Genomic DNA, 15,678 nt, shown 5'->3' with positions numbered 1-15,678 from the left:
AAAGTTGTCTTAACCAGGTTCTCATTGCAATATTTCTGATAGAGATGTCAAAAAAAAATAAAAATTAGCAGAAGAGATGCACAGGTTTTAAAGGTCACTCATTGAAAGATCTTGATTTTCAAAAGGAAATTATGAGTAATACACTCAACCGCTAATTTCCAAGATATTCTAGTTACAATCACTAAGGTAACATGATCTTTTCACTGTAAATGAATGCAAACTATCAGTCCTTGAGCAGCCGTTGCAAAACACCCATTGAAATTACTGCGATGATTTATTCTGCTTCCGAGATACACTGAGTAAAAGATAAAATCCAGTCCACTAAGCTCTGTTAAATCCACTGTTCAAACATGTGGTCTCTGAGCACCAGCCTCTGGGTCTTTTCACAGCACGTACCCGCATCACTAAACCACCACAAGACCAGAGTGTCATCAAGGGAACCAAGGCTGTCATGACCTGCGGTGTGACCCACGACCCCAGCGTCACCATAAGGTAACTTTCACTTATCCGCGCTGCAAATTGATGGCTGATCTTCCATGAAGTATTTTCAATCTGGAAGACAAACTCAACCGAGAGTGGATTTAATTAGTTTATGAAATCTGGGCGATATCTTGTGGTAATCCAGCCTTGGAAAGACTCCAGCGAGGAGATTCGGAAACTGAAGATCGGATTGAGGAATTAGTTCATGGCCTCGCCTCGCTTCTCAGTCAGTCGTGAGCGCGATAGAGAACACGCAGCTGTCTCTGAGGGAGCAAAATGTCGTCTTGGGAGCCCAGTGATTAGAGTGCCTGTCACCTGTGGGCCTGCGACATTGATCAGATTGCAGGGTAAACAGATGAATATGTAAACAGCGTAATAACCTCAGACAGCGCCTTTAATTAAATGCAACACAGAGGAGATTAGCCGGAGAGCCCGAATAGCTGCAATTAATCACACTGGCTTGTGGCACTTGCATGCCTCAATGCATGCATAAGAGGGATCATATGTGCGGGTGGATGTCTGACATGACATGGAGTGGCTGGATGATATGTTGTGCACTGTATGTGTGGCGGAGACGGAGAGAGAGAGATGTTTTTCAGATTCAGAACACTTTGTTACCCACTTCACAAGGCTTTTCATCAGTGTCAGCAGCTTCTGTGTTTGCCGTATGATCTGACACAAGGAAAACAGATTTACTGTCACAACACTCAGGAGTAAAGAGTGGAAAGGCATAAGCCGGTGTATGTGTCCCGGTGAATGTGTGTTTGACACGCTTTTCAATCCTGCAGGTATGTGTGGGAGAAGAGCGGCTCGGTGATTGACGTGAACTCGTCGCCCCGCCTGCGCCTGGATCCTGACGGGACCCTCCACATCTCCCAGACGTGGTCGGGCGACATCGGAACATATACCTGCAGGGTGACCTCGGTGGGGGGCAACGATTCCCGTAGTGCCCACCTCCGAGTCAGGTCTGCACCTTATCTAACTGATCTTGATCTTGATGTCTGGGCTTTTTTTTCTTTTTTTTCCTTGCCTACTTTAGTCTGGGGAGGTAATGATTGATGGCTGTTTTCTTCGCTGTTGCAATTTATTGTTGCTCCCCTCTGTAATCGATGAAATATCTCTAAAATCTACAATGGAAAACTCTCAGCTTAGCTGTTTGGTGCTATTATTTGGCACTTATCCTGTCTGAATTAATAATAATAACAAAAATAAGTTTATTTGTGCACTGTTTTGTTGTTGTTGTTTTTTTAGATCTGAGAGACACTTTACAGGAATCACACAAAATCACTCAAAACACTTAAGCACATGATAATCATTGATCACTTGTTTCTCCTAAACACACATGTGCCTACAGGCAACTGCCTCATGCTCCAGAGAACCCAGTGGCGATCCTGAGTAGCACAGAAAAGAGGGCCATTAACCTCACGTGGGCCCAGGCCTTCGATGGCAACAGCCCACTGATCCGCTATACCATGGAGGTCTCCGAAAACAGTAAGCGTTCACTTTAAATTCTTCTTATTTGTAATTTCAAAAGTCAAGTTTCTTCTTCTTTCCTGTGTGATGTACTAATTTGCAGCCCCTTTATTATATTATGTCTCTATTGTTTCCCTTAAATTGTTCGCTGCTTCCTTTCATGCCTTTTGCAATCAGTGTAACTGAATTGCCTCACCCATCGGTTCCATGGGAACTAAATTGTGTTGATGTCCAATGCTCCTATCTCCTTTATTTTTTTCTTCTTCCTCCAGATAAAATCAAAGAAGTTATGATGTTTTCACCCACAGAGGGTAAATTGTTTGACCATTTCTCATTTAAGCTTTGGCTAAATTGAGAAAATGACAACTCATTAAAAAGAAAATGGATCTGAGGATGCAGATGGGATCTGGGTTTTAGATAATTGAATTGCAATCTGATCTTTAGAGGGAGTGCATGCAAAATAAATGACTTGTTTGTATAGGTGACTGCAATATTATTACAGAAAATGAAGCAATAATATAACACAGAATTCAAATTTGAGTTTGCCTGCACACAGGAGATGCTCATGAAAACTCCTCAACCTGAAAAAAAAGAAAAAGATTTCATATTTAGTGTGTGTTGCTCACAACTCGCGTTGTCTCGTGTTTTCTATCTCAGATGCCCCTTGGACAGTACTGTTGGCTAACATTGAGCCTGAGTCGACAGGGGTGGTTGTCGGTGGCCTCATCCCAGCACGTTCCTACCAGTTCCGCCTGTGTGCTGTCAACGACGTCGGCAAAGGACAGTTCAGCAAAGAGACGGATCGGTGGGTGCTCAAAAATCCCTAAAACACCACTCGGCGTCTGTATAACTTAATTTGAACAGTGGTCCGTAGAAAAGTATTGCACTTGGAGGGCTTTTATTGCCCTGGAACAACTCGTTCTCCCCCTAGATCTTATCTTGGCAGTTCAATAGAAAATCCTGTAAGACCACTTTTTTCTTTTTTTTTTTTTTTTCCCCCAACTCTTTGCTCTTACGCAATTGAGGGAGAGATGAACCAGCTTTCGGTCGGGCCATATTTTTTCAACATATAAGTGTGAATGAGCTTAAAATGTGCTTTGAGAAGATTTGATGGGTGCCCTGACCCAGCTTCCTCTCTTCCCTTCATATTAACTGTCGTTGCAGTGCTTCACGAGTGAAATAAACCGAGGCTTTGAAGAGGCGCGGACCCAGAATCTCAGGTGGATTCTGTCGATGAGCAAGACCAAACAATCTCATAAAGGGCAAACTCAAACAGGATCTGATGTTATTCGCTTGTACACACAACTGTTTGACATGGCCCTTGTCAACATTCACTTCTTTTACACCTGCAAGTGAAAGCAACCGCATACCATCACGGTGCTTTATAACCAGCGCTCATTTACAGAATCCCCCGGTGAATTTGCCAAAACAAGGGGAAAAAAGGGAAGCGGGGTTACTGCATCAGAGAGAGCAACACTTTTCCAAGGCACTTCTTTGATCCTAAACACTCTGCTTTATCTCCTCCAGAGGGGCTGCTCCAGCACGTTGGGAAGAAATCAAGATGTCATCTTAAATTGACTTAAAAGAAAAATCTTCATGGAGCTCTCCTTCTTGTTCTGTGCTATCATTCTCTCCATCGTGCTGCTCCACTTTCGCCAAGACCTCTTTGATCTTTTCTCTGCCACAGCGAGTGGTCCCTCTGCGGACAGCAGTATGGGGAATATGTTTTAGGCTAAAACACGACCCTACTTCCACAACTTTTCTTCATGGAGGGTTTTCAAAAAAAAAAAAAAAAAAGAAATACAAAAGCAAGGCTTTATCATGACTTGATGCACTATGATGAAATGGGATAGAAATATGCAGAAACGAGTGATAATTAATGCATGGCTTCTCTCCTTGTCTCTTCTTGTACCTCGCTTTCCTCTTTTGCTTTCTTTTTTTCGCTGTAGACTGACTCTACCCGAGGAGCCTCCCAGCGCACCACCTCAAACTGTCATTGCAAGTGGCCGCACCAATCAGTCTATAATGATCCAGTGGCAGCCACCCCCAGAGAGCCATCAGAATGGGCCACTACAAGGCTACATCATCAGGTAAGAAAAGCTGCCATTTCTTTTTCTTTTCTGAGGATAGTTGCCCTGTTGGGTCAGTTCTGTTTCTACGAGTTAATAAATGTAATGCCAGTTTTTGTGTTACGATTTAGCTCAATGAGGTGCTTCCCATTAAAAGTGTACTAAGTTCTTCCACATGTCTCCTCTTTATATCCATCCATCCATCCATTTTCTGGTCACCCTTGTCCCTAATGGGGTCGGGAGGGTTGCTGGTGCCCATCTCCAGCTACGTTCCGGGCGAGAGGCGGGGTTCACCCTGGACAGGCCGCCAGTCTGTCGCAGGGCTCCTCTTTATATATATGTTCTTTTTTATCTCACTAATCTTGTTGCATGACTGTATTGTCCTTGCCTCCCCCATCCATCAATTACTCTCTCTGCTGCCAGGTATTGTCTGTCAGGGCTTCCAGTCGATTGTCAGATGAAAAACATCACCAACCCTGACCAGAGCAGCCTGCTCCTGGAGGACCTCATCATCTGGACAAACTATGAGATTGAGGTGGCAGCCTACAACGGAGCAGGCACAGGCATCTATAGCCATAAAGTCACAGAGTGGACCCTGCAAGGAGGTAAGAGCAACAAAAACGGGACTTGTAGGTTGTGCTGGCTCAAATAAAAGATTGTTTATGTGGATCAAAAATTCCCTACTTAGAGGGAGTGCAGTTCATTTAGTTTTACATATTCCATTTACTTTATGTTTAAACGTTTGTTGGGGGGCATGATATTCAGCCTGCAGCATGAAATTTGTGTTTATAACTTAATGCAATAATCTGGTTTTAATGATCAAATTAAGAGTTTTCTTGGGAGTTTTCACCCCAATAGCATTAAGAAAGACACACCAGCGCCCACATCGTTAACGCAGCACTATTTCTGTTGCTTATTTTAGAAGTTTGCAGTCAGCACAGAAAAGCAGAGTTGTAAAGACATTGCCTGCTTGCCCTGTAGCATGTTTTTTAGCTAAAAATCTTTATAGATGCTGCAATACTGTATAACACAAAGTTCCTTACCTTATTACTAACAGAGTGTTGTTTTTCTTCTTTGTTTTGAAGTCTCTGCTTTTATTTTTCATGTTCATAATTTGGTAAAGTTCATGACAAGAAATAGGAAACATATTTTTAATACAGTTAATCACCTTGGTTTTCAGCTAATACCAATTAGCTGGTTGGTGCTGCCTTATAATAACAAGAAAAGAACATTATTTCTGTCAGTTTTATTTTTGTTTTTTTTATATCTAGATTAATCTAAAATAATCTAATCTGTTTTTATAAGATGATTTAACTAGGGGGCAGGGGGGGGGGGGGATGTATTAAATCCTAAATTATCTATGATTTATGACATTTTTGATTCAGTTTTACTTGCCACGCCCAGGCCTGATCACTGCCAGAAACAGGAGACCAATTAAACATAACCTGTCTGACATCAGGAAGTAGGCTAATACTCATTACAAAAACCAGCAGGTCATGCACTGAACTAGAAAACGTTCAAGAAAAAATTTGAGATAAATCAGCAACATCTATCAGTCTGCAAGGAATTCACAAAACCATTCCCAAAGCTTTTGCACTCTAGCAAACCACAATGAGGGCCATTATCCACAAATTGAAAAAAAAGATGGAAAAGTGGTCAATCTTCCCAGGAGTTGCTGCCTACCGCAATTACCATCAGTGATTTTTCCAGCTGGTAGCAAAGGAACCAATGCAACCAAAAGATCAGAAAAACCTGTCTCACATTTGGCAGGACACATCATGATGTTCCTCAAGACTTCCTGTGAGATGGTTTTCTTTTCCGATTTAATATCACAATGATGATTAATCAGTGGAACTATGAATTAGACTTTCGATGAACAAATTATGTAGGAAAAATGCCTAGCCATGATCTTGAGCTCAATATTGTAGCAGGACAGTAATTTCAAGCACACCAGGATTCTACATGTAAATGTCTCTGAGTGGTCTAGTCAAAGTTTGGCTTTAGATCAGCTTGATATGAAGTGGTGTGAGTAAACATAAATTGCTCCAGTGTGGTTGAATTATAGCAATTCTACATTGAACATGGTGGCAGAATTCCTCCACAGTGATGCAAAAGACTAATTTGCAGTTATTTCAAATTATTCAAATGGCGTTTTTTGCAACCTATAGTCACTTTTCTTTCCCCTAAAATGAATTAAATTAACATTTGAAAACTGCATATTTTATTAACTCTGGATGTTATAGTCTGATTTTAGCCTTGTTTGGTGAGCTGAAACAAGGTTAACAAAAGTATAATATGGATGTAGAATAAATCTGTAAGGGATAAAAACCTCTTCTATGCACTGTACAATTGTTTGTTATGTTATCTGCTCTTTGAGGACACAACACTTGACATTCATCTGTTGTGCTTAGGAGAGTTTTTTATATCTGAATGATTCATGGATCTGAGTTAACTGGCTGAACAAACAAAAGAAACACATTCATCTAAAAATGGTTGAGTACCTTGTCTACACTTAGTTAAACAAGCAGGTAAGGTTCAAAGAAAACATTGAACGACCGCCAACCTGAGAAGAACTATTGATTAAGACCATCTCCTTGATCATTCGGAGATTTAGCTCCCTGGAGACCAAATTATCAATTCCAACAACAATTTCCAATGTATTTTATTGGGATGTTACTTTTTTTCCTTTCTCATCTTGAGGCAAACTTCAAACACTACTATTCACGACTTTCTCTCAATCATGGTTTCCTTGCTACTTAAATCATGGTTAAAGGCCTGATGTTAGGAGTGCACAACAAATGCTTGTTATGTTGACTAATTTTTCCACCTGAGTTGGGAATCTCTGCAGCTCCTCCAAAGGTACCATCTTGGCTGCTTCTGTTATTACTGCTTGCCTGGATTGTCAGTGTAGGAAGGCTATGTCTTTGCAGATTTGCAACTGTGTCATAATTTTTATATTTATGAAAAATGGATTGAACAGTGCTGCAGGGCATGTCTGATTATATTTTATAAGCCATCCCTCCTTTAAACTTTACCCACAACTTTACTCTGTTACTGATTGGTTCCTGGATTAATTTACTCATCCCAGCAACTGTTTTACTTTAATGGGATATCAGTTTTGTACAAAAAAAAATGTTCAAAAAGTTTGAATATGTTTAACCTGTCCCACATTATGCCAAAGCATGCACCTAATCTACGCCCAAATTAATTTTGATCTCCATTGTCAATGGTATTAATTATTAGTAACACAGAATTCAAATCAGTTATTATAACAACTTGTGAGTGGAGAAATGTTTATTCTGAATTATTTAAAAAGTTTGTTGCACTTTCTTAGAACATATTTAATTAATCCTGTCAGCCAAATACTAATTTAACTGACAAAAGTCACTCTTGTGTCATACCTCTCCGTGTTTCTTAAGGATTTGGTTTAGAATGATTTGTTCTTCATTTGTTCATGCTGAGTAAAGTAATTAGAACATTCCTTTCACACTCTGTGGTACCGTCATGCCTACTGATTCAAATATATTTGTCTTCCTTTCTCTCTCTTGTGAGGATCAGAGTCACAGTCACTATAAATCACCAAAATCTATGTTGCTTCTAGAAGGAGCTAAGCTTCAAAATGCCTGGCTCTTTAGAAAATAATGAGGCTCAGTCTTTTAAATCACACATTCCCACAGTGACTGTCAATAGAATTTTATTGTTGGATATAAATCTGAACACTAATCGGAGCGATTCATAAAAAAGCTTCGAACAAACAAGAAAACAAGAAATACTGACAACCCAGCCTTTGCTTGGTTTGGTAAACTTCTTGGCCAATCACATCAAAGTTAATATGTAGTTTGAAATCCTGCAACAGCCTTTACCGTATGGAACATCTCAAGCGTTGCATATTTTATGCATTTTTAGGCCTTTTAAAGTTCTGGAAGAACAAACAGACTCATAACTGTGAATCCCTGTCATGCTAAATCAAGTGTTTCAGGGAAAACGGTGCATCACTAAATATTTTCAGCAGCTCACACAAAAAATTAATGAATAAATAAATAAAGCGCCCGTAAGAGTTCCTCTACCTACTGAAAAATATTTTTTTTCCACTCCACAATGTCTGTTGTTATTAGTAAAGGAATGGCATTTATTTCTGCCAATCGGTCACAGTCAGATGATTAGAAAATACTTCACATGCTTCAGGAATAATGGATTCTGTTGTGAAAAAAACATTCTGCACTCTCTGTGAGATAACCGCTTAATTTATAAGTTAAAGATCGTAATAAGCTTTGATGTGGTACTACATTTCTTATGAAACAAAAGACTGGTGTTTAGAAAAACTCTTAAGTGTTCAGTTTTCTATATATTTTGTTTCAACTGCAAAAAACTGGATTTCATCATCTGAGCTGTTTTATTGAAAAACGCCAATAAGATAGGTGTTGTTTAGCTAAACATTCAGTAATTGTTTTTTTTCTATTCTCCTGAATAATTAAATCTGGATCAGTGTTAACATTTAGATGAGGTTTTGAGAGAATTCAGAGGGGACATCAGGACTGATATGGTCCCATCAGCGTCATTAATGTGCAACTCACTAACTGTTTTCCGGTGTTACATCAGGATGGCGTGCTCACTTCAAACAAACTGCTGCAGGGTTTACCTGGAAGCTGCCTGAGGCAACCGCTCTCACACCCCGTTTGACTGCCGTGTTCTTACCTTCCCAAATGAGCTAAAATACAGGTTCCTTCACCCTGATTCTCACGCTTCGAATAGAAGTCCGGTCTGAAAAGAATAGCTCTTGTGAAATTCCAAGTCCCGCTTTTCCCCATCTCATTACTATTCCTCTTTCTTTTCATCCCTTTGCTTGTCTTCCCGTGTCTTCTCTAATCCCTATGCCTCCCTGAATCTCTTGCTTTCTCCTCTCTTTGGATCAGTGCCCACTGTGCCACCGGGAAACGTACAAGCTGAAGCTGTCAACTCCACCACTGTGCGTTACACCTGGAGTGCCCCAAGTCCTCAGTTTATCAATGGAATCAACCAGGGATACAAGGTGAGCACCTCGTTTCTGTCAACTAGTGCACTCTAGTGGCTAGTGGTAGCAGGGCAGTCTTTTGCCTTCATCTGATAAAGAACTAATAATGTATCACTGTGCTGAAAATCTCATTATTCAGCTTGTCATGAGCTTAATTATTGTTAATTGCTTGCGATAACTTCTTTTTTGTATTATTTTTAATTACTTGCACAATGTTCCATGTTTTCTATCGCCTCATCTCCAGCTCTTGGCATGGGAACTCAGTCGCTCTAACGAGGTCACAGTGGTTATGGTGCAGCCCAACTTTCAGGACAGCGTGCATGTGGGTTACATCTCTGGCCTTAAAAGGTTCACAGAATACTACACTTCGGTATTATGCTTCACTACCCCCGGAGATGGACCCCGTAGCCCCCCTCAGCGGTTACGAACACATGAGGATAGTATGTATTATTTTTAATGCAAGGTTGTGTTCAGAATTAATTTAAATAAAATCATCAAAAAGAGTGATGTTTTGGGTCCTGATTCGATGTTTGTTTGTTCTGTTTTTAGCCCCGGGTGCAGTAGGACACCTTAGTTTCACAGACATCCTGGACACTTCATTAAAGGTCAGCTGGAAGGAGCCACAAGAGAAAAATGGCATTCTTACAGGTATCTAAAAAGTGTAATATTTCAGTGCTTTGCAAAATTACTTAAATTCTCCGAACTCTTCCAAAGTTTGTCTCATTACAACCAGAAACTTCAATGTATTATATTGTTGAGGTGAAGACTTGAGCAACACCACCACCTTTATCACCAACCAGAATGTGTTGACTGGTTAATAAAGTAGAGGGATAGGGAGTTCAGTACCTCAATTGTCACAGGAGTTTTGACCTTTCCAGATCTTTGTCACTCTCCTTGCACCTGTAGATTGCATGTATTACTTTTGATTTTTTTCTGTAGCACCTCCAATTACACCCTCACTTTGTTTTTAGTTCATGTTCTCCTTGCCTACTCTCTCAGTTTAGGCGCATGAGTAGATTTGCAGTTATTCTATTCTTTTTTTTATGTTTGGATGATGGATTAACCGAACAGATGTGTTTTCCTTTTGATGTGTTTTATAACTTAACTCGGCTTTAACCTTCTCTACAACTTTACCACTGACCTTTGTGCTGTACTTTGATCTTTATAATGCTGATTGTTCCCTCATGTTTTCTAAAAAAAAAAACAACCTCTGAAGTCTTCACAGAACAGTTGTGTGTACATACTAAGTTTAAATCCCACTCATGGAGTATTTTCACTAATGAGGTGACTTCTTAAGGCATGTGTCATTTTAGTTCTACTTCACAATTATTCACATCTTTGTGCTGGCCTAATAAAGTAGATTGAAATGTGTGGTGGTAACAAGACAATATTTCAAGAAATTGAAGTGAATGCTTCAGAGCCCTTTTTTATGTTGCTGAAATCTTCAAAGATCAGTTTTTTTGTTTTTTTTGGTTTAATGCACAGTATTTTAAAATGTATTTCAGGGTATCGTATCTCCTGGGAGGAGTTCAACAGGACCAACACCAGAGTGACCCATTATTTGCCCAACCTGACTCAGGAGTATAAGGTTACAGGACTCACTGCACTCACTACTTACACCATTCAAGTGGCGGCCATGACTTCCAAAGGCCAAGGTCAGCTTTCTGCATCGACCATATCGTCTGGTGTGCCTCCAGGTCAGTGTTCTAATGAGAGCTGAGAAGTGGCATGACAATTACACAAAACTATTGGACAAGAAGCTGGCTCCTTTTCTGCCGTGACACACAATCTGTTTGCTGCTTCCCCCAAAACCTTCTTTGAACAGAGCTGCCCGGTCCTCCCACCAACTTAGCCATCTCTAACATCGACCCACGTTCGGTCAACCTGCAGTTCAAACCAGGCTATGATGGCAAGACATCAATTTCTCGCTGGTTGGTTGAAGCTCAGGTAAGAAAAAATCCACTTTTATTTTGACTTCCAACAACAGTGCATTCATTAACTGGATTTTTTTCTTTTTTGTCAGTTTTATTTGCTTAGCTGCTTATGCAAGCTCATGTCCCTGTGCATTTCAGATTGGTATAATTGGGGAAAACGAAGAGTGGCTGATGGTTCAGGAGCTGCCTAATGAACCTGATGCTAGGTCGCTGGAGGTCCTCGACCTAAACCCTTACACTTTTTACAGGTGCTCTCCTGCATACCAACAAACTCTTATACTCATGCAATACATATAAAAAGCGTCCTCTCCACATCACTCAAATTTAACTGAAAATGTCTTTATTCTTTCACCCCATATTTTACTCCTCAGTTTAAATTGGTTGCCTTTTGGTACTACTGTTTTTTTAAGTTGTATGTTTAAAAACACAGTATATCACAAAAGGTTCTAAATTACTTTGCTACAGGTACTTAATATTTTGTTTTATTGGAATCACACATTTAAATGTACGTTAATGTGATTTGATGTTTTGGACCAACACAGAGCATCGTATTATTATAAGTTGAAAGGATAATTATCCAATTCTTTTTACATACATTGACTTTTTTTTTCTTTTTGGGATAGGCTATGGTGCTTTCATATTGTGTCCCCTTTAATCTGATAATCTTAAATAAAATTCAGAGCAGACAGTTGCCCTCAGAAATCAAATTAGGGAATAGTGTTCACTCTTATGTAATTATTCAGTTTAAATAGAGTTCTTCTATGAAAGATCCAAATGTTTGTTAAGGAATATTATTTAAAAAATACAGAACATAGTGGATAGTAAAATATTCACCTCCTAGCAGGACAAAAATAGCAAAGCCAGAGATACATTGGAAAGTATTGAAGGGTCAAATTAAAGACCTAAATCAATCATGTTTTTCTACTTCACAGTTATGCTGTGCCTTGTATTGTTGTCTCACATAAAAATCCCAATCATATTCATACATGAAAATATGTTTTTGGCTCTAGCATAACAAAACCTAAAACAATCCTTGGCGTATGAATACCTTTGGAGGGACTCTCAATGTAATACCATTATTAAAGTATAGTGACTATTTTATGTGAGGGTTTGTTTCATATTAAACAGTATGGATGGCTGAGAGGTTTTATCTGCTAACAGTAGGTTTCATTTATTTCAGGTTCAGGATGCGTCAAGTCAACATTGTTGGCACCAGTCCTCCAAGTCAGCCCTCCAGGAAGATCCAGACGCTTCAAGCTCCTCCAGACATCTCCCCTGCCAACGTGACCCTTCGCACAGCCAGTGAGACCAGCCTGTGGCTTCGCTGGGTGGTAAGTCTTCGCTGCATACTGGTCCTGAAAAAACAGCATGACACTGGGTAGTTTAATTAGATTTTCAGGGACATTTTTCTGATTTTGTGATGTACGATTTGAAATGGCTTATTTTCTTTTAACGTCTCTCTTGAGTATAAGCTTTAAATGTAATGATGGAACTAAAACAAAATTGGCAAAATGTCCTTGAGTTGGTAGATAAGCTTAGTAAAAACTCGATTTAGGTGATTAGGTATTATAAAGTTTGACATTCAGTAACTTTTTCAGCTCTCGCTTTTCCACTATTGGGGCTTTTTTAATAAGATAAATGAGTACATGCAGTATTACTGATAGGGATGTTGAAAGCTGGATATTCTGGTGTCCTTGGGATGCCTGCTTTATGCATCAGCATTTGGCAGTGTACTCTTTACCACATCTGTCTATTAACATCCTCCACCGGTGCTTAAGACATGAGTCACAGAGATTTGTCATATCATTGAAGCCATTGCAAGATTAAAAAGAGCGAATCTACCTGGATTTAAAGAAACAGGGGGTTGTCAGCAGTGGAATCTGCTCTGTAGGCTGATGACAAAGCTTAATGACCAGTACTAAAGCTGGATGTTATAAAACCTGCACCTTCTTTAGGCTGCTGTTCAGAACACCTAAAGTGGATCATAATGGACACCATTAAAATGTCAAGAAACAGGAAGCTTGAAAAGATTATATATGCTGACATTTAAAATATAAAACAAAAATGTTCAATGGCACAACTGTGCATACATTTAAACTAATATCTTCTTGAACCACATTTTGCTCTAAATTAGCATTTAGTCTTCTTTGGTAGGAGTCCAACACACATCCTGATTTGATAGTATCTTCCCACTCAACCTTTCAAAAATTCTCCAAATCTGTACATTCCAGGTTTATCAGATTTATTGCAATTGATGACAGGTGGCAACATAAGATAATAATAAAATTTCAAAAAAATTATTTAAAGAGATATTTCAACAAAGTATTAGTTTTATAGCACAGCTTTTTTACCCTTATGATTTTTTTTACTAGAAATTTCCAGGATATGTGTAAGATCATATGTGAAGAGAGTGTAATTTTTACATTGAAAAAATTGCATTTTACCAGGCATGTGTACACTTTAGAGAATATATAAATTTCCTGCAAATCTGTTTTAACTGGGTTAAGCACTAAACATCACTTTATAAACTGCTAACTGCCTCTCACAGTTTTTGTTGATGCCTCTTGTGTGTTGTTAAATTGCTGTGAAGTGCAGCCTCTCATGTGTTATTACTTCATTATGGACCCAGACAAGGAAGATATAATTCATATTGGTTTTAAACCGTGAGTGGGAAGGTAAAAAAACCAACAACAATCCTCTCAGCCTCTTCCAGAGTGGGAATACAATGGCAATCCAGATTTTGTCGGCTACCGCATCCAATACTTCAAAGCGGGATCAAAAGGGGGCGTTCTGTCTCACGTCATCATGGACCGGCTGGAGAGAGAGTTCACTATAGAGGACTTAGAAGAGTGGACAGAGTACGAGGTCAGGGTTCAGGCTGTCAATGGCATTGGATCAGGACCTTGGAGCCAAGCAGTCCATGGCAGGACCAGGGAGTCTGGTGAGGAAGATTAAGAGTGAATGTAGAGAACTTAGACCTTGTAATTATTATTGAATGGCAGTAAAACAATACAGTCTTCTACCGCAGTGCCGTCCAGTGGCCCCACAAATGTGTCAGCATTTGCCACCACCTCCAGCAGCATCCTCGTGCGCTGGGGAGAAGTCCAAGAGGCAGACCGCAACGGACTCATCCTGGGCTACAAGGTATTTCAAACTACTTTTCTTTTTTTCTTCTTTAGAAGTCAGATTATTGTAAATCTTCTGCGTCACTCAGGTTGTGTTTAAGGAGAAGGACTCAGACACAGCACCCCTCTTCTGGACAGTAGAGGGCAACAACAGTCATAGTGTCCAACTGACTGGTCTGGGGAAGTATGTTCTGTATGAGATCCAAGTCCTGGCCTTCACGCGAATTGGAGACGGAAGGAGCAGCTCGCCTCCTATTCTAGAGAGGACACTGGATGATGGTAAACACAACTTTTACAAATCAGACATTAGATGATCAAAATGTTGATTTCATTCCAAACCAATAGTTTGGAATAAAATATTTGGAAACTGCTGGTTTGGAATAGCCTATTTAATATTTGCTACAGTCCATTTTGTAGACAAATTTCTGTGGTCTATTATGCCTTGAATATGAAAAAGTCAAATATGCAGCATTGTTAAAATATCTATTTGCCATGCTTTTACTGTATTCTAACTATATTTTCTTATTTTTAATGTATTTTGTCTCCATTACAATATTTTTTTATTTAAATTTTGTATTGGTTCTACCTTGTTTTCATATACATTTAAACTTTTGACTTGTTATATTCTACACAACATTGATACAGGTTATTATTAGTATATACAAAACAAAAAATAACATTTTCCTAAGCTTACAGGACACTAAAAATAAATAAATACATGAATAAATAAAGCATAGATGTGCGCGAACATTTATTTTGAAAACGTTGCAGCTTTCCCCACAAGCTTAAAGTTTTATCGCATTGTGTCAAAGTAAAAACATGTTCTTGCTATCTTTGTTATGTTATTTTGTTTCATAATAGAGAACTCTCTAAGGACTATTAATAATTTCTATTTTATTGTATGTGTGATAGTACCAGGGCCTCCGGTTGGCATTCTGTTCCCTGAAGTCAGAACAACCTCAGTCAGACTCATCTGGCAGCCCCCTGCGCAGCCCAACGGCATCATTCTCGGTAAGATTACACGGTCGGGCAAGGCAGTGGAGAGTTATTTGTGTTACATTTTTAAATAGCATTTGAGTTCAAAAGGTTGCATGAGTCCTTAAAGTCAAAAATGACGTGAAATCATTTATGGAGGACCATAAACACATAAAACAAGAAAAATATTTGCTAAAGTAACACGAGGCAGATAAAGAAACATGTTCACGACTAAAGTTTTATTTTTTCATTTCGACTAAATTGGTGGACATTTAATTTCCATAAAATGTCCCATTATGTTTTAATTTTAAACCATATTACCACATTTGTTCACTTTGATTTCATTCCCATTCACATATTTCATGATTCTGATGGGATGCTTTCAGCTTATCAGATCACCTATAGAAGAAACTCTTCAAACAGCAACGCTGCCACTGTGGATGTGCTGAGCCCCAGCGCGCGACAGTACACGGCAAGTGCACTGAAACCCGAAATGGTTTACATATTCCGTCTCACCGCTCAGACGCGCAAAGGTTGGGGAGAGGCCGCAGAGGCTCTGGTGGTCACCACGGAGAAAAGAGGTGAGCATAAGATCCTGTAGCTCAAATGTG

General features: G+C 39.4%; 1 protein-coding gene across 3 annotated transcripts in view; it reads left to right on the top strand.

The window, feature by feature from the left end:
* Positions 1 to 15,678, top strand: part of LOC114160394 (protein sidekick-2-like) — a 103,813-nt gene that overhangs the window by 74,215 nt on the left and 13,920 nt on the right. For all 3 annotated transcript variants that reach the window (XM_028042974.1, XM_028042975.1, XM_028042973.1), the window contains exons 12-29: positions 390 to 492; positions 1,269 to 1,445; positions 1,835 to 1,971; positions 2,611 to 2,758; positions 3,903 to 4,043; positions 4,446 to 4,627; positions 8,936 to 9,051; positions 9,278 to 9,473; positions 9,583 to 9,681; positions 10,539 to 10,730; positions 10,859 to 10,980; positions 11,106 to 11,215; positions 12,148 to 12,298; positions 13,671 to 13,908; positions 13,996 to 14,111; positions 14,182 to 14,371; positions 15,005 to 15,103; positions 15,454 to 15,648. In XM_028042974.1, the coding sequence (XP_027898775.1) occupies positions 390 to 492; positions 1,269 to 1,445; positions 1,835 to 1,971; positions 2,611 to 2,758; positions 3,903 to 4,043; positions 4,446 to 4,627; positions 8,936 to 9,051; positions 9,278 to 9,473; positions 9,583 to 9,681; positions 10,539 to 10,730; positions 10,859 to 10,980; positions 11,106 to 11,215; positions 12,148 to 12,298; positions 13,671 to 13,908; positions 13,996 to 14,111; positions 14,182 to 14,371; positions 15,005 to 15,103; positions 15,454 to 15,648 (2,712 nt within the window). The remainder of the gene's footprint in view (positions 1 to 389; positions 493 to 1,268; positions 1,446 to 1,834; positions 1,972 to 2,610; positions 2,759 to 3,902; positions 4,044 to 4,445; positions 4,628 to 8,935; positions 9,052 to 9,277; positions 9,474 to 9,582; positions 9,682 to 10,538; positions 10,731 to 10,858; positions 10,981 to 11,105; positions 11,216 to 12,147; positions 12,299 to 13,670; positions 13,909 to 13,995; positions 14,112 to 14,181; positions 14,372 to 15,004; positions 15,104 to 15,453; positions 15,649 to 15,678) is intronic.

The sequence above is a fragment of the Xiphophorus couchianus genome, chromosome 16 (genome assembly GCF_001444195.1).
Source record: "Xiphophorus couchianus chromosome 16, X_couchianus-1.0, whole genome shotgun sequence".
NCBI lineage: Eukaryota > Metazoa > Chordata > Actinopteri > Cyprinodontiformes > Poeciliidae > Xiphophorus > Xiphophorus couchianus.
Note: the sequence above shows the minus strand (reverse complement) of the source record. Positions and strands in the feature narration are given on the sequence as shown.